The sequence below is a fragment of the Protomyctophum parallelum genome, assembly GCF_964188405.1.
Source record: "Protomyctophum parallelum genome assembly, chromosome: 22".
Taxonomy (NCBI): Eukaryota; Metazoa; Chordata; class Actinopteri; order Myctophiformes; family Myctophidae; genus Protomyctophum; species Protomyctophum parallelum.
In genome coordinates this window covers 2,559,839-2,584,326 of record NC_139714.1, presented here as the reverse complement: position 1 = coordinate 2,584,326, position 24,488 = coordinate 2,559,839, and the positions used below count along the sequence as shown (strand labels likewise).

Genomic DNA, 24,488 nt, shown 5'->3' with positions numbered 1-24,488 from the left:
CTTTACATACACCGGATGTATCGTTGGATGCGGTAGGGCCCAGCCGTCTCACATGACTGTTTCCAGGATGCTGCCAGCCAGGCTTCTCTGGACAAGTCCTCTGGGATAGACTGTATAGCATCTCTTGTGCTGCCTTGTTGTAGGGATAGCGAGGATTGAGCCTGCCTGGTGGTGCCGGGTAGCTGAGTCATTGACTCGTCTTGAGTCAGGTCTCGAGTCCACATTTTCATTGTCTCCACCAGGCCGAAGGCATGGGGAGAGAGTATGTTTTGCACTCCGTCCGTCCGTGTGTGTGTGTGTGTCCGTCCGTCCGTCTGTGAACAGCTAATCTCTGGCACCGTTAACCCGGTCGATGCCAAATTTTGCACACACACTCCCTTGATGCCAACGATGAACGATTACACAATGAACGATTACACTTATAGACAGCTATCTTGTTAAGTAACAGAGCGCAGTGTTTTCTGTATCTATAAAATGAGAAAAACAATCTGGTCTTGCCTCGAACTCGACCACACTCGGTCTTGACTCAGACTCGCTTTAGGTGGACTTGACTACAAAACTACAACAGCAATCATATGGCTCTCACTGTAGTCTTACTGTAGTACCCAATTTCCCTTTCAGCTCAACCCCAATATTATTTGTAGGCTTACTCTTTGATAATTAACAGTATCAAAGAGATTTACAGGAAACGCGCGCGCGCGCACACACACACACACACACACACACACACACACACACACACACACACACACACACACACACACACACACACACACACACACACACACACACACACACACACACACACACACACACACACACACACACACACACACACACACACACACACACACACACACACACACACACACACACACACACACACACACACACACATACATCAAAGGTCACTTTGAGCCTCAACCGGGCAAAAGGAAAAACTTTGACTGGAAAATAAAGGAAGGACCCCTGGGAGGTCTTGCAAAAGTGGGGGGAGCCCCCACCCAGAGCAGACAGGTGTGCTGAGAGGGCAAAATTCAAATATAATTACAAAACGTTCAGGGGACAGTGAACAACACTTTTGAATGCCAATGCCATAAAGTGACAGTATAGTACCGACAGTGACATATTTATCTATAAACACATGCACAGAATGTGTCGGTCCCTGCCCTGCATAGGCTGCATGCGTATCTGAAGAACCGTCCAACCAATGGACTTCAAACAGAACCTCAGACCTCTCGCTTGCAGTGCCGAGAGGTCGGTCGGATCAGAGGTTGCCTATACTGTATATAAACCCACAAATCTCTCTGACTCTGTCTGTCTGTCTGTCTGTCTGTCTGTCTGTCTGTCTCTTTTATGCGCAGAATAGCGCTGTTGTCGGGCAGAAACATCTTATCTCCATGTATTCACTTTTTGTTTTGATGGAGAGTTGGTAACCACATGGACCCTTATATCTTGAGAGTTAAAGATATATAGAGTACTTCGTTTACAAGAAGTCTACACAATTAGAGAATGTATTGAATGTATTCTTATTTTGATCAAGGATTGCCTAAACCTCTAATACTTTTCCGTCTCATTATCATGTTCTTCAATTGTGTTATGAGTGCTCCCATCCCATTCAGATCTCTTTGCCACCTGTCAGCTCTCCTATGGTATACATTTGTAAAGCGCTTTGAAGGGTATAGGACAGACTAGAAAGGCACTCACTAAAAGTCACTATACAATTAACACAGTCCATTTGCAGAACCTCTTTAAAGAGTAGCAGCAGGAACGAGTTACAACCGGCTGCTGTTGCCAAAACGCTCCGCTGAAAGGTCTCAGGAAGTTGTTTTGTTGTGCGGCAGTTAATGAACTCTGTTGATGTCATGTTCTCTCGAGTATTGATTCAGTGGCGGAAATAATTAAGTGCATGTACATTTATTTTCTTTTACTTTACTGGAGTATTTCTAATATAGCTCAAAGGCAAATATTTGTACATTTACTCCACTACAATTATTTGAAAACTGTAATTGACTGTTATTTCAAAAAGAGTATAAATTAACCACTTCATCCCTATACTTTGGCTATATAACAGCAATCTCACAATGCGTCACTTTGTGAGATTTGTGAGAGTTGTGAGAGATTTGTGAGAGTCCTTAGTATTTCTTATGGTATTGATACTTTTACTTAGGTAAAAAAAGTAGGCCTACTTCTTCCACCACTGTATTTATTTATTGTATGCGGCCATTTCCTATGCATACCAATGAGTGTGGCATTGTAACTGACAGCATACCATAACCATTTGCATATTGGTTGCAAATTGCATATTTCCGACTTTTCTGACTTCACTAAAGGTTTGATTTGTACTTGTAGGTTCATATAGGCCTAGAACTTATAGAGGCTATGCACATGCAGAAAGTGAGTGGCAAATCGAGTGGCAAAGTGAGTTTAACATCATTTAATGCTGATCAGATAGGACTTTTCTGTTTGGATGTATGGGCTGTCAAGGCCAGAAAGTCGTTTTTTGCCACTCAGTAAAAGAGTAGGTATTACTCATTAATAGAGTATTACTCAGTAATAGTTTTTGCGACTGTAGGTCGCAGATTACTATGAAAACCTGCAAAACCCGTCGTATCATGCCTCCATATATGGTTATCACTCAGTCCATCACGCCTCATGACATCACGCCCCGTGACATCACGTCTCCATATATGGCCTTCTCCATATATGAAGATCATGACACCTCATCAAACCCTCATCAAACCCTCATCACCTAGATTTTCATACATGGAGCCAGCCAGCAACTCTACATCTGACCTCAAACCCTTAGATCTCGATATATGGAGTTGACCTGTTCTGACAATCGATATGTTCTCTCAAACCTCACCTTTGACCTCATCAAACACTGTACGCTCAAGACACGCTCCATATATGGCCAGGGCGCCCTCAGGGCGTCTTACTGGTAAATAATAGAGACGGCAGTGCCCCTCCCATCCATTTGTGTGGAGTTGCTCACCCAGCACATGAGGCGATTTCACCCCTTCTTCCTGCATAACTTCCAGTTATGATGACGCGCATGATTTGTATAGTATGTGTTGGATGTTTGTCTAACACGGTAAAGAGTGTATCAATGGAACCAAATGTGGGTCCATTTTGGTGAATGAACAGTATGGATTTTAATGTGTGTGGGCAACAAACCAGCTTCCCCTTTGGTGATCAATAAAGTTCATCCTATTCACAGTGGAAGGGATCCACAGGGTCACAGATGGGGTCAAAGCCCCCCCGGACATGTAAGATCTGGTGCGTATACTGTAGATCAGTTGAGGACAGTTGAGTTGATTTTGAGTCATATTAAATACATTGTATCGTGAGCTTTTGGACTGGTGTTGCTCGAACAAAAAAAAACCCCAAATAGTGCTAATGTATAAAACCCCCTATAGGGGTCCCGGACCAACTGTTGAAGACCCCTGTTGAGAACCCCTGGTCTACAATAGACACATCAGTACAGCAAGAATTCAACACAGCCAGAGACGTTAAATGACTTTAAGGTTTATTTCACTTACTGTAAAGCTGTCCATTCCATAATGATGCCAGGTTCACTCTTGTCAAGCTGGCATGGTCAATCTTCTACCGCATTTTGCACAACCCCTCACAGCCTTCAAAGGAGAAAAGAAAATTGCATTAAAAGAGCAAAACTGCCAATGTTATTATTTGAGCTGTGGCCCTCACTCGCTTAAGATGTTGATATTCATTTTGTATACATCCTTAGGACCCCAAATCACACCTTAGAAAGCATGAGTGTCTATTTCAAACAAAGTGTTTTTTGACTGTGGGGTCATATTTTGACAGGAGGAATTGCCTGTCATAATTTGACCCCCCTGTATCAGGATGTATTAGGATGTTGATATTCATTCATCAGCCAACACTCCCCACTGACAGGTATAGTTACCCCCCCCCCCCCTTTTGATTTACATCAAAAGGCCATGTGAGATCAAACCCACAATTCAACAGTTTGGTTTTAATTGTTCGCCATTTACTTCTGGAGTTGGACATGCTGGATTTAAAATAATTCTCTATCGATTTGGTGAGCAGCGCTGGGGAGCAGATTGATAAAAACCATCTTTAACTAGTGTAATTCAGCTGGTCCGTTGTTGGGTGTGTGGCGCGCGGATCGAGCGGACAACAAATCCTGCCAAAGATTATAGGCCCACATCTAATCTGCTCTACAGGCCAGGCTAGACTGGCCAGGGGTGTAATTATGCTTCTGATATGATTTCTAATACATTTTCGATGCCTCATATCGCCGTCCCTAACCGACCCTACCCACCCACCAGCAAACAAATAGAGCTTTGTCCACCCTCTGGGTCTGAGCACACTTTAGATTCCATGCGCGGACAGAAGAAGCTGTGTTTTGCGTCATTTCCGGTTGTTTTAGACAACTGGTGGATGGAAATGAAGCTCCACCCACGCGACAGATTGCCGCGTCGGCCAGATTCCCGGAAAAGCTTGCCCCAGCGGCATTCTGCCGCGTGGGTGGAGCTTCATTTCCATCCACCAGCTGTCTAAAAATCCGGAGATGACGCAAAACACAGCTTCCTTTGGCCGCACATGGAAGTTCAAGTGTGCCTAGGCTGTCTGCAACCCCAGCAGCAGCAGTGCATTGTGGGGATGTTCATTAGTCATTTTAACATATTAAGACCTGAGGCCGATTAAAATAAAACGTATATTTCTATATCATCAGTTCTCAAAACAAAATGTCCTTTATTATATAGGAATAGTGTTGAGTTTGTTTGTTTGACGAAAAATGTTTGTTGACTACTTTTTTCACACAAAGTTCACCTAACTTTGATACTACAGGGAAAACATGCACATGTAGGAATTCAAAAATGTTCATGAATTAAAAACAAATTCAAACATGAAAGAAATAACAATAAAAACTTAAATAAATGAGAAAAATAAGAAATGTCATCGCTTTAAAAAAAATAGTGGAAATATAATATCTACATTAGGCCTATAAGCTTATACAACACAAACACAATTTGACACATTGTAAGCTTTGCTATGTGTACTAGTTTGGGTAACAGGAGACATCAAATTTCTCTGTTGGGTTACGGGTAACGAGCTAAAAACGTTTGGGAATACATGCACTGCTCTAGGCAATTTAAATATAGGACAGACACTATTGAGTGAATGCTAATTTCAATGTCAATGGTCAAGGCAATGGTCAATGTCCATGTCCAATTTAATATCTATTCCCTTGGCATTGGTTCTGGAAAATGGTCATATATCGCCTTATTTATCCAAATCGCTTTACATAGATGTAGATGTGCATTACATTCCCCCATTCACACACATAGTATTCATACACCAATGGCGGAGGAAACCAGATTGCTCTTAGACTGTTGAGTGAGAAAACAATGTTGTACACTTCATTAAGCTAATCATCCGGGGACCCCCCAAAATATATTTTTGGGGGGCAGAGTTTTGGAACCACTGAGCTACTATATAGGATGGTGGTGTGGGTGAATTAGAAAGCCAGCATTCACTACATAATTAGAGACAAGCCTGTCGATTTAGGACTTCTATGTTACTTACTTCTATATTACTAATCTAATTACAGTATTATGATCTGGGGGCGTGTAGTATGTCATATTGCAATTTTGGGCATGTTAAGAAGCGCTTTTGACACCCCGCGGAGTGCGCAAAACGGCCTTGAATTAGTCATGGGTGTGTTTAAGGCGTGTTTGAGACGTACCCAATCAACATGTCCGTACTATTCTCTTTACCAGTCAGCTGATGTCACATACGGAATGCGCACTTTGGGGATCGTGGTATGACATTTCTTCAGGCTGGCACCATAGAAGACATGACATGCCTTTGTCACATTTGGGTTAATTATTCCTATTGCACTGCATGCTGTCACCTTTATGCCTCAAAAGAACAGACCCACCTTTCAGATCGGAATGGAATTGCGAGTAGATAGCAGCATATTGGCAAATTGGCGTAATTAATTAATTCGATAACGATAGAACCATGTACCATACAGCGAATGAAAGCAAGATTCCTAAGGAATATGGAGATTTTTACATTTAATAAAACGGTTGAGAAATGAGAGAACCATGAGTGTTTATAGGCTAATATCAACGTTTTTTTATGAAAGACCAAACGGGCTGTGAACTTGAAGAGCTCAATCACCATCCCGACACGGAAGAAATATAGCCTAGTGCATGCATGTATATGCACTGTTGCACTTGCACACAGTAGCCTACACACGCTCTTTATTTATTTCTATTGAAAAACACCAGTAAAATGTTTATTATATTTTATTTCATTCAAGTCACGACGAAGGAATGAGTTGAATGCGTGCTGCGTAATGCTGTGGCCCTGATGGTATGGTCTTCGCTGAGTTCGCTCGTAGCATTTTATTGAAGAAGACTTGAATCGGGTGTGATACAGCATATGAAAGCACATTTCCCACGGATTATGGAGATGTTTTTATTTATTTTTAAGGTTGAGAAATGAAAGAATTATGGCCGTTTCTAATCTCAACATTTTTTTTTAAAAGACGCAAATCTGCCATGTCTCATAGAAACAAGTAAATAGGTCTATAAAAATAAGCGCATATAACAGGGGTCTGTAACCTATTTTAAATGAAGTGCCATGTTTTTATTTTCTAAATAGTGAGTCTGCCATATCCAGATTAATTTGAATGACACCACATTAAAATAAAAAAACATATTTTGATTGTCCACAAATATAAAGTTCTTCCTTCTTTTTAAATATGTTCTTGCACATTGTTATAATGATCATTATATATCCCCCTGCAGTCAGAGTTCATAGTTTTAATGAATGAATGTGATGCATTGTGAGCTGGTATAGATCTGCTATTTTCAAAAGTAATCTTTTTATTTAATTTTTGGATTAGCTGTCCTTAGTTGGGCAAATGCATTCATCTGGGGATCCTTGACATGGGAATGTGCTGTGTGACGATCACTGGTTTAAACAACATTAGGCCAAATAACCACTTTAGAAACAAGAAAAGCAACCACACAAAGCAACTTTACAGAAAAATAAGCCGCTTATAATAAACAGACATGGCAACACTCTACCAGCCTTCCAGAGCCGCTCAAGTGTCAAATCAAACAGTGCTTTTTGCGTTTATGAGGTGGTCAGACCCACGTCTAATCGTTATGCGCTGAGTGTCTTTAGGTCAAGGGGCTTAATAGCAAATTGCGCAAAGCGAGAATAATTAACATATGGACACTCCCACAATGCTAAAATATTCAGGGACGCGGTATGCCAAATGTGTGTGCGTTCAACACGGGCCGAGTGCGTTCAACACGGGCCGATATGCCTTTCATAATACGAATGTGCGCAGAGCGAGGCCAATTTATGTATCACGACCTGGTAAACAGCACCTTCAAAATCGACCTGAAGGAGTACAATCAGTCATGTCGTGCACCACAGCAGCCAGAAATGTGCCGCATTTATACAGTGGCACACTGACAGGCACAATGACAGGCAGGCAGAGATACTGTAGGGATTCATTCTCACAATGAAAGGACTGTGCCAGGAAATGATGACACATGACAGACACTACAGAGACACTCTCTCTGTCTCTCTCTCTGAATAATTCTTAACATTGAGTCTGGGCAGGAGAAGGCTTAAGCTTAAGTGTGTGTGTGTGTGTGTGTGTGTGTGTGTGTGTGTGTGTGTGTGTGTGTGTGTGTGTGTGTGTGTGTGTGTGTGTGTGTGTGTGTGTGTGTGTGTGTGTGTGTGTGCGTGTGTGTGTGTGTGTGTGTGTGTGAGAGAGAGAGAGAGAGAGAGAGAAAATACTGGGTCAGTGCTCCAGTTGGCAGCAGTTAGAAAGACCCTAACAGAACCACACTGCTATTGGCCTGGGGTTTCAGGCCATGAATGACCCAGCCTGGAAACCAGACAAATCTGTCAAAAGAAAGTCCCTGGGGAGATTGGTCTGACACTCCTCAGTTTGAATTACATTATGCTCACCCCATAGTTGTGGATGACCAATCAGAGCCCACTATTCAAAGTGGGATTTTTTTGTAGGCCTACATGTTTTAATCCGTTTGTAACCACCAAAGTTCCAGACTAATATCTATGCGGTAATATTGGTGTGGCCATATGCCAGGCTATATGAATGACCCAGCCTTAAGATGGCTGCAGGCAGATGGAGGAAAGCAATCTCGCACGCACACGCACGCACGCACGCACACTGGGTGATAATTATTTTGTTTTGGGTCACTATGCCTTTTAGCCCTGAAATTGCAGCCATTGTGAGTTGTGACACAGATTTATTCCATTTGCGAGCAACATTACAGTGTAGGTATATGGATACTTTACTGATCCCTGCAGGGAGACCTGGTTGCCATGCTGCTGCTTTTTAAAGCCAGAAGTTTCATTTCTAGCTCTGGGACCTCAATTTATATTGTAAAATCAATGTTAATGTAACTCTGAGAGTGTACAAATGGAACCAAATGGACCCGTTACTCTCAGAGTTACAGACCCATAAGGGTCGTTCCAAACTATCATTTAGCTGGGGACCCCATGGAACTCCCTCAAGGACCTCTGGGGGTCCCCGGAACCCACTTTGGGAACCACTGTAAGTGGCACAGAGTCACGTTTACCACCTGACCCAGAAAATAGAAGATCTGCAAGCTCACAACAACACCATTTTTGCCGAATGTTATACAACATTTTGGCCCCCCAAAAGAATGCTAATTCAATCACATCTCAGGACGAGTCCTTTTAGTGAGCCAGTACCGGATGGCAGCCGGAACGAAAGAGCGCCTTAAAAAGAAAAAGAAACGTACATGTAGTGTGCACTCGTTGTGATGAGCAGTTGGCTGAAGGTGCTTTGCTGGCTGTTACAGGACAGCGCCGTACGACAGGCGGCACAGATTGGCCATAATATGACAACAGATCATTTCAGTGGCGGAAAAAAGTACTCACATTGTTACTTAAGGGACCACTTCACCACTTTTCAACCTATCTCCATAAAATTGGTAATCACTATATGTTGAGGATAAAGTAAAAAAGAAAAAATCCTACTTGGTCTGTGTCTGTGGGCACTTCTCAGAAAGATTATTTTTTTGAATATTTAGATTTTTGTTATCGTGAGAACAATGGCTTCCATTGTTGCATTGCAACTTTTCAGGAATAGAAAGCCTGTAATTTCTATTAGCTTGGGTTCCTCGTCGATGATGTCACTGGTGGACGTGTTTCTGAACTGCCCACAGCCCTCCTATGAGACACAGAGTGAGTAGGAAGAAATGTCATAGGGGTCATCATGATCATTAGTGAGGACCAATAATATGAAGATAGGTTGAAAAGTGTTAAATGTGCATGAGTAAAAGTATAAAAGTATTGGCATCAAAATGTACTTCACCCATTTAGACCAAATTAAGGATATATTTGTACAGTTTTCTGAAAAACCTATGTTTCTAATTTCTATATCAGTGATTTTCAAACTATTTCATGTCAAGGACCCCGAATATTATCTGTAGTTGGCCGCCGACCCCATCTCAAAATATGTAGTTGCAGGGAAACCCCCCAGAAGCAAAGATTTTAGTTAAAAATCACTTGAAATAATATATATTCAAAGATTTGCGCCACATTGTCACGATTAAAAAAAAAATAGCAATCTAGAAGCTTGTGGTGCGGAACTCGGTGCCGCGCTATGAACTTGTAGATCTGCACATTTTCAATAGCTAAAGTATAACATAATGCTTAAAACACCAAAAGGGGTTCCCGACCCGTCCTGAATAGGTTAAAGTACCAAAAGTCATTCAACTACTCAAGTACAGTACTTTACTGTAAATGTACTTTGGTTACTTTCCACCACTGATCATTTTGGCCCTTGTTGTGCGTCTATCTTTTCCATGTGAAGCGGTCCTGCGTTCGCCTTCACCAGCCCGTACGAATGTGTGCTGAATGTGAATGCTTGAATACCATGAGGTCACGCTGAAGTGATGCGGTTAAGTCACGATGGTGAGACGAGCGGGGCCATCGGCTGTGTGTTGCTGTGTGGTTTTCCTACATTTCCGGGAGCCACGCCAGCGGGCACTGCATGTGGTGCTGCCCGTTTCATTTGACCAAACCCCATGAGCTCTTTCACTGGGCACGGGAGCCATGGCAACAGTAACTGGCTATGATCGGACCCCCCCTATCCCCCCCCCCCCCCAACCACCACCTCGATACACACACATATCACGCATGCGCACGCACACACGTGCACACACACACACGGTGTGGGGCCGTCAGAAGTGTGTGTGATTGACTTGTGGTCCCACGGCCTGAAGGGCCTTCTCACCAGTGAACCCTGTAGGCAGTATATAATCAAAGCAGGTCGAAACTGTATTATCAGCCACTCAATAACAGCACTAGGATCCACCGAGCGCCCACCCGCCCCCCACGGGCAGCACAAAACGGAAACAACGCTGCATGGCAGCCCTGAAGAGAAGGAGGGAAAAAAAATCAAAACTGCTATCCGGTATAAGCTGGGAATATTGTGACAGTTCGTTTCCCTCGGGAGAGCAACTAGGATACGTGTGACAGCAAAGCTTTTTCACAGTTTGAGGTTAAATGATCCTTTATTTTATTTTTTTATTTTTTACTACTGGATGAATATTGAATACTGTACTTTTATGGACATTTGAGGGCGCTTGTGTTGGAGGACGTGAAGGACATACTAATGACCTTACCGGGTGCATGGAAACATACATTTACAGGTAGGCTGTGATTCTTCTCGCTGTCCTGTTCTCCACTGTGCAGGTGCTCTGCCGTCAGGTTGGGGTCTAACAATACATGGACATATATGGGAGGTATTCACAGATTACACAGATGAAAGAGGTACGGAGGTTTGCGCTCTAAACTCAAGGCTTACTATTTAGGGCAGATAGGTGTGAGAGGCCAGCATGAAAGTCCACAAACAACAAAAAGGCTTGCAAGCTGAAGAACAAACATTGGGGCTTTTTGGATGCAAAAGATAGTCCTTCACTTACAAAAGTAACACGGTGAACTAAAGTGACACAGAGAGTGGACGTTGCAGTCCTGAGTCCATCATCAACACAGTGTTGTGTGTCCTAAAAACAAAAATGCAGTGTGCGAGTTGTTTATAAATCCCATCGATGTCCTGTATATATTATAGGCTTTAATTTGAAGTCAAAGTTTCTGCATTCAGGATCACATCAGTAATCATGTGTGCAAACAGTGATTCAACTGTCCTGGACTGTAAGATTGAACCATAGTGGCTTTATTAACTGAGTGGCAATCTCCTTTAGTCGAAGTATTGCTTACCGGCCCTATATTCCTAATTCAGACCCATACTTAATAACTTAAAGCTAACCTTAATACAAGACCTAACCTAACCCTATAAACCTCAAAAGCCTCAACAAGGGCCGTGTACCAAAACAATTAAAGGACAGCTTACTTTTATTTGGCACACATTTGTGAATGTTAACATTAGGATGGCCTTAGCATTCCCTTCTTACCTGTACAGTGTAAACTATTCAAGGAATCAGGCGGGCTCCTTTCTCATGAACCTGTAATGGAGGTAAACTTGATCATTCATCACATGAAGCCTATAGCATCCCTATTCTGGGGTGAAACATTTAGAGAAAAAAACCAATCTCTACACGCTTACAACACGGTCACAGGTCTCCAGTCAAAATCAAACCATTATAGCCAATTGAACCAGAGCAATATTCAGTGAAGAGTTTTGGTGTAGAGGGAAAGGGAGGGGACCATGGACAGATCCCTGGGCTGGGGGACCCCAGTCAACTAAGTATTGAGGGTTTAAGTGGTTAACTAGGGATTGATTGATTGATTGATTGATTTAATTTATTTGGTGATCAAATTTAATTTTTACAAAAATGTCTGCCACATACAAGCCAGCTTGGCAATGACCCCTGATAATGATATAACTTTAACTTTTATGATTTTACTCAAGTAAAATACATAAGCCTAAGTTTCACTTGTAACAGAGTTACAGATTTCTATATTGTTTTGTTTGTGTTTTTGTAACTTAAGTGATATTTCACTTAAAAAAACCCTCATTTTATCACCTACTCAGGCTTATGTGAACACCCCAGCTGCAGACAGTATTCAGTATTTAGATATTTAATATTTATTTTAGCTGCCCTGCCCCCTTATTCCTATACAAACCCATTAATACTTCAAACTATATTTTAAAGGTATATTCAGTGATTTCACTCAAAAAACCTTAGGTTTCGTTTTTGGCTGTGGGACCCAGCCTTTCGTCCAATCAGGATAGAGAGTCAAAAACGAAACCTAAGGTTTTTTGACCCCCAGGGGTTAACTGGGGACAGGGAGGAACTCCTTATATGGCCAGCACACTCTATAGTAGGGAGGATTATCACAACAAAACAAAAAAATAAGTGATATTTGAATTAAGTGAAATCACTGAATATACCTTTAACAATGATAGATTCATCAAAAACGCCCGTCCTCTTTACTGTTGATTGTTAATGGCTGGGTTTCCCAAAGGACATCTGCGTAGGCAGTGGACGTGTGGTTCTTCTCAACAACACCCCCTTTCACTGTGAACATAGATATTCCGTGCATAGATGTGCCATGCAATGGTAGGCCTCATGAGGCCTGAATTAATTAGCTTGTATTGGTAACTTTGACTGCACAATAGCCTCCCATTTAACCTCCTTGTATAGGCCTATATTTACGTGTACACACAATCGGGGCTCTGATGTTTAATTACTTTTTTTCATTTATTTTGAATAATTCTGTTTGATGTTTTAGTCTCCTCCGACCGCCTCGTGGAGGAGTTTCCTTTCTAAAAGAATGATTAAAAATAAATTAAAACAGTGAATGAAAAACCACGCCCCCCTCACGTATTAGGAGGACAATATCAGTCACCAGAAAAAAGGTTTGGTGTTTTCGATGAACCTATCGGCATGATTGTATGAAGTTACAATGGGTTTGTATAGGGCTGCAGGTGAAATTAAAATCAAATATCTAATTACTGAATCAAGCAACTTAATAACTGTCTGGGGTGTTCACATAAGCCTTAGTAGATGAGCACCGTGACGCATGCAAATAAACACAATGTCTGCCCACACATACATAAAGTACGTAACCGAGAAAATTCTGTTTTCTAACCTGCAGCTTCTCTACATATATTCCATACCTGTCCATCGTTGTGAGTTCCTGTGTCCGGTAAAAGGAACCACCAGACTCTGGGGGTGGCGGGGGAGGGGAGCGGCCCCGACTGGACCACGAACGCAGAGGTATAACCCACGCGGTTCATCGTCCAGAGGTCGTGACGGACGGAGACCCCGGTGGTCAGCTGACCCTGGTGGTGGACAACGACGACGGCCTCGCGATGGGGAAGAAGAAGACGACGGAACAGGGGAGCGCGGCCGTCGCCTTGAACTCTCCCGCGGTCAGGGAGGCCAAACCAGCGGGTTCCAAAGAGGATGTGGATCCAGCAGTGGTAGCAGCAGCGCCCCCTATGGACGAAAGCAAGAAGACAAATAAAGAGGAGGTGGTTCCGGACCGAGGCGGCTGGAAGGGCAGGTTCGACTTCCTGCTGTCGTGCGTGGGATACGCCATCGGCTTGGGGAACGTGTGGAGGTTCCCCTACCTGTGTGGGAAGAATGGTGGAGGTCAGTGAAGGGCAGTGGTGTAAAGCAATGGTTTTCAACCCCTATATATCAAGGTCCATTGTTTATTTATTTGATGACATTTAGCCTCTCAGACCAAAAACGAAATAATATATTGGGATGGGATGTTGGTACCATTAGGAGAGATAACAGGCAAAAACATAATTTTAACAATAATGTAACTCTAGAGATGGTGTAAAATAATGTTAAGGGTCCATTTGGTTTCATTTTGCACACTCGAGATAAATATTTGGTTACCAACTCTCCATCATTTAGCTGGGGACCACCTGGAACCCCCTCAAGGACCACTGGTTCAAAACCACTGGTGTAAAGCAGCAAGTATGTAAATTTACTCTGTACACTTTTGAGGTATTTTTTTTACTTTAAATTTAAATTAGTTTAACTACATTGCAGTTATTACTTAGGTAAAAATGTTAATACTTTTTTCACCACTACACAATTGTCCTGTACACTGATTCCATACTGCATAACACTCTGGATTATAGATTGGAAAACCAATGTCATGATCTGTTGGTTTGCTCCAGATGACCTTGTTTGCCGCACCACAACATATATCCGCTGTGAAAAGGGTTCAAAAAGCTTGCTTTGTACTATATAGACAAATCCTATATTCAAATTGCCTTCGGGGAGGACCACATCATCACGCTCATGTCACCATGCATGACGCAGTCATAACCATATAACGACTTCCCCATGCCATAGAGGGCCGATGTCCTGGCGTCACCCCATTATTTATTTGTGTTGGAATTCACATAAGCGAATCTTAGATCGCATCATATAAGAACTGTGTTCCAAAAATAAACAAACTAACAAACTACTCTGGCGATTTCAGTGCCGGATTTACAGTAGTAGGAGCCCCCGGGCTAGACAAAATTACAGGCCCCCATTTGCAACTTGGCAGCACAGGGGAAAATAATTAGGGGTATTTTGGTTTAATTTTGGGGTACCCAGCCTCGAGAAAGAGAGAGAGAGAGAGAGAGAGAGAGAGAGAGAGAGAGCTTTCCACAGCTACACCACAGCACAGCATGCACTGTGGGGTGCATAGCAGAGCAGAAGCTCTCAATGTTTTAACCATAATACAACTAAATATACAATAACTAAACACAAATCTCACTTGAATTGGTTTGCAATACTTTACAATATAATCATTAAAAAAAGCCCCCGGGCTGCAGCCCATCCGGGCCTGGGCGATTTTGTCAGGTATAATTATGTGACTGTGTCGTTTATGATATTGAGTTACATTTGATAACGTCTGTTTGGAGAAGAAAAAAAGCACAAAAAATATCGTACTCTTTGGATTACTTTGCAGTACTTAATTTGTCACCGTCAGTTGATACCAGTCAAATTGCCAGGGTGCTCGCTTCAATGCATCCCGTTGTGGGCGAGAGAATGAAAGCAAAACATACCTAAACACAAATTATTTTACACTTTTTCAGAAGATTGTCAGTGGCAAACCCTCATGATACGTATGTATTCATGTATTAATCATGTATTAATATAGCCTATTAATATAGCCTACTGCCAATTGTGACACTTGAGAAAGTGGCTGTGAGGAGTGAGGACACACTGTTTTCAGTTGTTGATTAAAACATTAAGCAACTACACTATAGACCAGGGGTCCCGCCTCCTCAGAGTAACTACAGGGGGTCTGCCAAATATATGTGTGATGGGGAGCATTAGCCGAATAATTGCAGCTCACAATTCCGGCACAACTGGTACCGCAATTAATTGTGAGCTTGTAGATGCGCTATATTTGGAGAGTAGGTGCAGAGGAATAAACTGTCTAGTATAAACATTAACATGAATCCAAGAAAAGATAATGCATGTCAAACAAGTCTATTGCTGCCTACGAAATTAAATCTATGACAAAGTTGCAATGAAATCTGTAACATGTAGTGGGGGATCCCTGACAGTATGACTTAACTACCATATACACTTTTTAAAGGCCCAAGCAGTCCTGAAAGTACTTGGTCCACCAAGCAGTCCTGAAAGGACTTGGTCCTTTATTGTATTTGCTGTTTTTTTTCTTCTTCTCCTTCTGCCAAAAATATCAGTTCTGGCTGAACCGTGCAGTCGGTTTTCGCGAAATTTGGAGATATGGTAGAGGGCCATGCCAAACAATGAGGATGCGAAGCCCACAACCATTGGCCAAAGGGTGGCGCTATAGCACTCAAATGAAAATGCAAACTTTGACCACACATAGCTCATGAACCGTTTGACCGTCAGCAATGAATCTTCGATACACATACAGGTATTGTGTATATCAAGGCAACAAGGTGCCCTTTCTTCACTTGTGCACCTGCCCCTCTTCACGGTTCACCCAACAATAACATACATGGAGGTCTTTTTACGAATACGTGGCCTAAATTACCGCAAGGTTAAACTCTGCTAATAAACAATTTACTTTCAAACACTGACATTATGTGATTGTCTACATAATTGTCACATATCTCAGCAGGTCACCAACTTCACCCTAACACCGCCATGCTGGAGTGACCCGAGTGTGACTGAGCGAGTGGCCGAGATGTTGGGTATTGGGATTTGGCTACAGACTCACCAAACTGTTCCCTCCTTCCTTCCCTGGTCATGTGACACAGGGGCGTTCCTGATCCCGTACTTCCTGACCCTAGTGTTTGCTGGGATTCCTCTCTTCCTGCTGGAGACCTCCCTGGGTCAGTTCACCTCCGTGGGGGGTCTGGGGGTGTGGCGGCTCATTCCTATGATGAAAGGTGAGAGGTTTCTTTCTTTTTATTTTATTTCCATTGATTTAATTGATTGATTGAATACTTCATTAAGATTTTTTGCAAAAAGTGCAGATGTACGGTTGTACACTTATTGTACACACACACGCGCGCACACAATCATAGTAGTAAAGGTATAGCCTATTTGCAGAAAAACATTGGAAGGAAGACTTGCAAATTACAGACAGACCGTGCTCTGAATGCACTGGTGTGCTCTGTTGTCGTTCGTTTATTCAGTGCACTCAGTGCGTTGTCGTTCGAAAATTCAGTGCGCTGCGCACCGGGTGTGCTGAGTGCCCGCACTGAGCGACCCTACCCTGAAGCTGGGGTCGTCCGGTGTGAATGCGTCACAGCTGTGGTCGTTCGAAAATAAGGCACACTGAACGCACTGTGACGTCACCGCCCACCACACTCAACAAACTGACCACATTCCCGGTGCGCATTTCCAAACGCACCCTGAGAGTGTCCAGACTGGGACACGCGTGTTTAGAAATCAGATATTGTTATGATTAGATTGACCTGTATCTGCTTGACCCGGTTCATACTATGTGTAGAATCACACTCATCTGCGTAAGCAGCAAATACTGCATTTGGTGATGACCATCAACTACTTTATCAGATAGACGTCTGTGCTCAATGATTTTCATGTCTCGTGGAAAAGATGCCTGATCTAAACAAACAAATAAACAAACAATGTTTTATAGTTTTATATTATACAATTTTTATAGTAGTTAGTTAGTTAGTTTGTTTTAGAGGCATTAAAAGGTCTTAAAAGTCCTTACATCGTCACTATAGAAATTACTATACGATACTGTATGTTGGTTTGCTCACTGTTGAGCGGAAAAACAATGTTGCACATTAAGATCTGGGGACCCTCCAAAATCATTTGGGGACCCCTGTGGGGGTCTCTCTCTCTCTCTCTCTCTCTCTCTCTCTGAAGGTGTCGGCATGGCGTCGGTGATTCTGTCCTTCTGGCTGAATATATATTATATTATCATCATTGCTTGGGCTCTCTACTATCTGTTCAACTCCTTTGGATCAGTACGTTACTCATTATATTCTAATATATGCATTGTTGCTGTCTGGTAGAAACCTCTTATCTCCACACAAAAGTAGCAGTTCGCTCCGTGTTTCAAGCTTGTAGATCTGCTACTTTTGTTTTGTTTTGACCATTTCTGAAGTGTGGGTTGTACATTCGACCACAGTTTGGAAGAGGCATTCTTAGTCCTAAAGTACCAATGTCTTAAGGATGCTGTTATATGGCTTGATTACAAATGTAAACTGCTTGTGTTCATATTTGGAAGCATCGGTAATGTCCATAAATTAGTGGTGAAAGGCCTACAGATTGCAGGAATCACAAGAAGCCAAGATGCATTGTCTAAATTCTGTTCAGTGTCTGTGAAAATTGGCAGTCGCCAGCCACACACGATGCTTCCTGTGTCTGTGATCTGTAACCTGAAACACAGTTTCCCAAGTGTGTGCATCGACTTGTTAAATGTGAACGCAAATAACAATGTTAAATTGTGAAAAGTGTGTGTGTGTGTGTGTGTGTGTGTGTGTGTGTGTGTGTGTGTGTGTGTGTGTGTGTGTGTGTGTGTGTGTGTGTGTGTGTAGGAACTACCGTGGCAGAGCTGTGATAACCCCTGGAACACAGAAAAATGTTTTTGCAACTACAGTCTGACAGACACCACCAACCTGACCAGCGCTGTCACAGAATTCTGGGAGTAAGTAGGACACGTTGTGCTTGTAGATTGGCAGTTTTTCGGCCTAAAACTTACGTTTAAAAAGTATAGTAATAGCCTATAAACTGCAACCGAAATGGTCGCACTAAAATGCACTCGCTGGGCAAGACCTATATGCTGTAGACAGTATCATTTGTTTTGGGCGGAAGTTACGGGATTTTGGCGAAAGTACCGCTCAAGGAAATTACGTAGACACTTTACAAATCAGTTTACATTCTCCGTGGTCGAAAGAATATCGTATCTGGGGGAAATGCATCTGACGGATGTTCAAGCTGACATTTTCGCCGATACCGTCTCTGCCTTAGGTTGTGACCATGCAGGCTTTTCTCTTCGCAGATGAGTAAGCCTGGGACCGAGGCTACACTCGACCCCACTTTTTTCCGCAGACCACTCTCCCCCAGCGGTTCTTGTATAGAGAGTATGTGTCATTTTTCCAGCGGGACACGCCACCCTAAGTGGCAAAACATTGAGCAGCATGGAGCAATGGAGTTGGGAAGCCCTCGTTGGAAATGACTCAGCGGTCCTGCGTACCTCCTGTTTCTTAATAGTCCCGCCCCCTTTCATGGCGATGACAGGCCCGGAAAATAATCCCCCATTCATTTTTCCCATAGACGTTTCAAAAAGTATTTATTTAAAGACCTTTTAAGCCTCGGACAAAGCCAACTGTTGTTGTGACAAATCATGACAATAAACACAACATTTTGGGCCGATCAAATAGAAGAACAAAAGGGCAGGATACAACACTTTTCTTTTAAACGTCTATGGGAAAAAATGAACATGGAATTGTCTTCCGGGCCTGTCGTCGTCATGAAAGGGGACGGGACTGCGACGCTCTATTGCACATAATGCAGGAGGCAGCAGGACATTGTGTTATTGAAAACAAGCTCTTCCAAACACTGACACAATCACCTGCATGAAATGTATTGACAGAAAGTAGCTCATAACATGTCTACGGTGGATTTTTATGAAACAAAATCTTTGCAGATATAAAGAGGATAATTCAAGCTTTCCATATAGCTGCAATGTTGGTGAGTTTAACGTTGTTAAATACAATCAGACTTTTCTGTTTGGCTGTATGGGCTGTCAAGGCCAAAATGTTTTTTGGTACTCAGTAGGCGTTCCTGTGTGTGTGTGTGTGTGTGTGTGTGTGTGTGTGTGTGTGTGTGTGTGTGTGTGTGTGTGTGTCTGTGCGTGCGTGTCCAGGCGGAACATGCACCAGCTGTCCAGCGGTCTGGAGGAGCCAGGAGAGGTGCGGTGGCCCCTGGCCGGGACGCTGTTTCTGGCCTGGATCCTGGTCTACTTCTCCATCTGGAAGGGAGTGGAGTGGACAGGGAAGGTCAGAATCTCTATCTCTCTCTCTCTCTCTCTCTCTCTCTCTCTCTCTCTGAATTAATTAATGAATGGATTTGGTCATTATAATTATAATTAATTATTACATAATCACAATTATTTGAGATAATCACAATAATTTTGCACAATCATCATAATTGTTTCCATGTTGATTTTCTTTCCCCAAACAGTACAAAAGGCAGATCTATAAGCTTGCAACACATCATGACGTTATGCATTGTAAGCTGGTAGATTTTGGCAATTTTTTGTAGTATTTAAGTATTAAATATGTCAGCAATTTCTTTGTATATGTACGTTTTTTTATGAAGCTTAAAAGGCAAACTTGAAATTACATTTGAATTCCAGTGTTCAAAGGCAAAAACAATTTTGCAGTTTTTTTTTAAATTGTTATTTTTGCATAAATCAGTGCTAGTGAACACCCTTTACGTCTGTGTGTTGGTTAAAAATATAGAACCAATGGAAAGTATTAAACAGTGCTTCGGACAAAACCTCTTCTTAACTCCATTGAACCCTCAAACCGTCTGCTAAAGCAGCTAACTTTGATGAGGCAATATTGCTTTGTTTTCCTGAAAAATATATATTTTTTAATTTTCTGAAAAATGAATATTTTGCAGCAGAGATATATAAAGCACTGGACACATGACGTGACTAGAGGATATTAGACACGGAAAGGAAAATAATGTGTGAGAACAAAACAATGAACATGCATACAGTATATGGTGTCATTGATTGATCCGATAGTAGTTGTAGTAAATGTATCAGTAGTGCGTGTTTGCGGAGACGTACGCATGACGCATGCTTCTACACACGTATGAACTGGGTCAAGCGGATAAAGGTCAGTCTAATAACATAACAGTGATAAAAGGATCGAGCATGTCAGCAACTTCCACAACATACACGCAGCACACACATGATATCACCCAGTATAGAAACACAACTTCCACAACATACGCAGTACACACATGATATCACCCAGTATAGAAACACAATAACAACATACACGCAGCACACACATATCACCCAGTATAGAAACACAACTTCCACAACATACGCAGCACACACATGATATCACCCAGTATAGAAACACAACTTCCACAACATACGCAGCACACACATGATATCACCCAGTATAGAAACACAACTTCCACAACATACGCAGCACACACATGATATCACCCAGTATAGAAACACAATAACAACATACGCAGCACACACATGATATCACCCATTATAGAAACACAATAACAACATACGCAGCACACACATGATATCACCCAGTATAGAAACACAATAACAACATACGCAGCACACACATGATATCACCCAGTATAGAAACACAATAACAACATACGCAGCACACACATGATATCACCCAGTATAGAAACACAATAACAACATACGCAGCACACACATGATATCACCCATTATAGAAACACAATAAAGAGGCTTGTTTCCACTTTGGTCGTCTAAAAATAATAATCAGTCACGTCATAAAAAATATGTTGATTCTGTGATTTAACTTTTCATTAAAGCGCAAAATGAAGGATATTTATTAAATAGTATAGTATCATATCATTGAATATTTTAATAAATAGCAGCTTGTGCATCTGCTATTTTAGATTTAAACATCTTGAATAATGTTGCATTTTTGAGGAAGCTGATTTAGAAGGTAATTGTACAATCGATCTCAGGTCTTAATGGGATAATAGAGAAGCATTATTAACTAAATACAAAAAAGAAAATCAGTTTTCCTACCCTCCTGAACAGTCTTGACGCCATGACTGTCTCTGTATCAAAAAGAGTCACGTTATGGTCATGCCAGGGGTAACGGACTAACTAACTAACGGGAAATAAACGTTTTCATAGTAAATGTGACCTGCGGTCGCAAAAACAAAAATCAATATGTTGCAGCGATTTACATTTTTTACAGCCGTGTTCTTCAAGCAAGACATGCAGCGAGGATAATTGGATTTTAATGTTTGTGTGTGTGCTGAAAGCAGAGAATAAAAAATATTCCCCAAGGCCCTGGCCTTGATGGACATTAGCAATTAAATGTAACCGTTATGCTTCAAAGCCAGGAGTTATGCTGAACAAGCTCTGTGAAGCAAGGCATCATTGGCCGGCAGGTTTCTCGCTTCCCTGTTGGCCGGGTGTGGCCCTCTCTCCCGGTGCTGGTTGCGTCTCGGTGATGGCTGCGTGCGGGGTTCCCCTCCGTGGATTCGTCTGTAGCTGGAGGCCTGGAGGAGAGGAGCAGTGACTTGACCAATCACTGCTGACCCGCCAACTGGAGAGTGCAGTGGTTGAGGGTTGAAACACTCTAAGAAGGTTGGAGACCACCTGATGACCTCTCTTCCAGGCCAAGGCTTCATCCATTAGGAATGGATTACATTCGCATCTTTGATGTATTTACAAACAAAACGGTGGTGTACTTCTGTCTTTCTCTCCATTATGTCAGGACAGTCAGGTGGTGTACTTCTGTCTTTATCTCCATTATGTCAGGTGGTGTACTTCTGTCTTTCTCTCCATTATGTCAGGTGGTGTACTTCTGTCTTTCTCTCCATTATGTCAGGTGGTGTACTTCTGTCTTTCTCTCCATTATGTCAGGTGGTGTACTTCTGTCTTTCTCTCCATTATGTCAGGTGGTGTACTTCTCGGCTACCTACCCCTACTTCATGCTGATCATTCTGTTCGTCCGCGGGGTCACTCTGCCCGGAGCTATAGACGGCATTAAATTCTACATCACACCAGACTTCAATAAGCTCGTCAAATCCGAGGTAAGCACACACGCACACACTCTCTATTAGCCTGGGCAGCATTCCTTTTTTGTCTTAATGATCCGGTCGGGATAACGATATCACGACGATATCATGTCATGTTGTAGTCATTGTTTTGTAGTCATCAGGCAGGAACTATCAATCTGGAACCTCCTTTCCCTCAAACCGATTTCTCAATAAAAGCTGCAGGCTATGAGAGAACGAGTCACGCTTTTATTGCTCTTCTTCCGGTTAGACTAGGGAAGGGCGTTCCAGATTGATGGTTCCTGCCTGATGACTACAAAATAATGACTACAACATGACGTAACTAACGATATAATCTGCTACAGACCGGTTCACACAGCAATTTTGTAACACAGACCAGGCTTTCCTCAGAGGTGGAAGGCCTGGTGACGCGAGGTTAACTCTCTATCAATTATACACACCAAGAAGCCTTGAATACATGGATTTTTTTTTTTTTTTTTTTTATATTTTTTATCCCACGATTTTGTAACCCATTTTTCACCCCTGTGTCAATCATCTAATGTGATCCTGGGCTCTACACACCCTCCACCAACCTAGTCCCCATATATGGGGGACATGGGGAGAGCAACGGACTTGAACTCATGCTTCCTTCATGCCTGAGTGTCCAAGTTGCTCCTTTACACCTGACAGGGGGGAGTTTCCCTGGTTGGACGTAGCGCGTGGAAGGAATACGTTATTCCAACCAGTTCCTTTCCCCTCCATCAGGCGCGCCGGCTGGCCAGGGGGAGGCAGTTTAGGGAACAGGATTACTGCATGTTTTTTGTGAGGGTACCTACCCTATAGGGGACACGGGGAGAACATGCAAACTCCACACAGAAAGGCCCTTTCGCCAACCCCGCCTTCGGGTATGGGCACTGATGACGCGGAGGAGGAAACACGCCGCCAGCACCCACAGCGTCCCGAGCGGGAATCGAACCCAGGACCTTCTAGCTGTGAGGCGACAGCACTACCAACTGTGCCACCGTGCCCCTTACATATACATGGATATTCTTTAGTTTTTCTCACATTCCTCTGCCAATAGGAATCTCAGCCAGTCATCAAATTATTGGCTTAGGTATGCGACAGAAAACAAAACATCTCCATCAATTCCATGCATCTTCGCTTCATGGGGCGTGCAATTGATAGACAATAAGTCGTTCTTTGGGTGAACTACTCCTTTTAAACTAATTTTGCAAGGGTGGAAGTTCACGATATATAGAGCAAAATCGTTTTTGTTTGCGTCCTGTCAGGTGTGGCTGGATGCCGCCACGCAAATCTTCTTCTCCTACGGCCTGGGTCTGGGGTCTCTCATCGCCCTGGGAAGCTACAACACCTACCACAATGATGTGTACAAGTATGTACATGACACAACACATACCACAATGATGTGTACAAGTATGTACATGACACAACACATACCACAATGATGTGTACAAGTATGTACATTGTACACTACACAACACCTACCACAATGATGTGTACAAGTATGTACACGACACAACACCTACCACAATGATGTGTACAAGTATGTACACGGCACAACACATACCACAATGTGTACAAGCATACATGACACAACACATACCACAATGATGTGTACAAGTATGTTCACGACACAACACCTACCACAATGATGTGTACAAGTATGTACACGACACAACACCTACCACAATGATGTGTACAAGTATGTACATTGTACACTACACAACACCTACCACAATGATGTGTACAAGTATGTACACGGCACAACACATCCCACAATGATGTGTACAAGTATGTACACGAAACAACACATACCACAATGATGTGTACAAGTATGTACACGGCACAACACATCCCACAATGATGTGTACAAGCATGTACACGAAACAACACATACCACAATGATGTGTACAAGTATGTACACGACACAATCACACAACACATACTGTACCACAAGTCAACCATGTGTACAAGTAAGAACACAACACACATACCACAACTATAGGGTTTGGATCCATTGGATCCATGGGTGTTTTAACAATTCCGGGTCCATTTGTACACTCAGAGAACCACCGGTGTCGTAATTGTATAGCAGATGTGAAGTCCACATACCAGCTCTGACGGCTGTGATAAAACCGATTCCGGAAACGGTTCCAAAATGTGATGGAACCGATTCTGGTAGCTCATTTCTTAACCCTACAACCACACCGATGTTACAAGTAGAAACACAACACACCACAA

General features: G+C 42.5%; 1 protein-coding gene across 1 annotated transcript in view; it reads left to right on the top strand.

The window, feature by feature from the left end:
* Nucleotides 1-11,545: 11,545 nt before the first annotated feature.
* Nucleotides 11,546-24,488, top strand: part of LOC310853606 (sodium- and chloride-dependent GABA transporter 1-like) — a gene marked incomplete at both ends in the record, with an annotated part of 22,589 nt that continues 9,646 nt past the window's right edge. Inside the window, 8 exons of the mRNA XM_083757999.1 lie at nucleotides 11,546-11,551; nucleotides 13,196-13,637; nucleotides 16,253-16,384; nucleotides 17,337-17,437; nucleotides 18,011-18,120; nucleotides 19,342-19,474; nucleotides 22,128-22,262; nucleotides 23,516-23,619. Coding sequence (XP_083614125.1) covers nucleotides 11,546-11,551; nucleotides 13,196-13,637; nucleotides 16,253-16,384; nucleotides 17,337-17,437; nucleotides 18,011-18,120; nucleotides 19,342-19,474; nucleotides 22,128-22,262; nucleotides 23,516-23,619 — 1,163 coding nt within the window. The remainder of the gene's footprint in view (nucleotides 11,552-13,195; nucleotides 13,638-16,252; nucleotides 16,385-17,336; nucleotides 17,438-18,010; nucleotides 18,121-19,341; nucleotides 19,475-22,127; nucleotides 22,263-23,515; nucleotides 23,620-24,488) is intronic.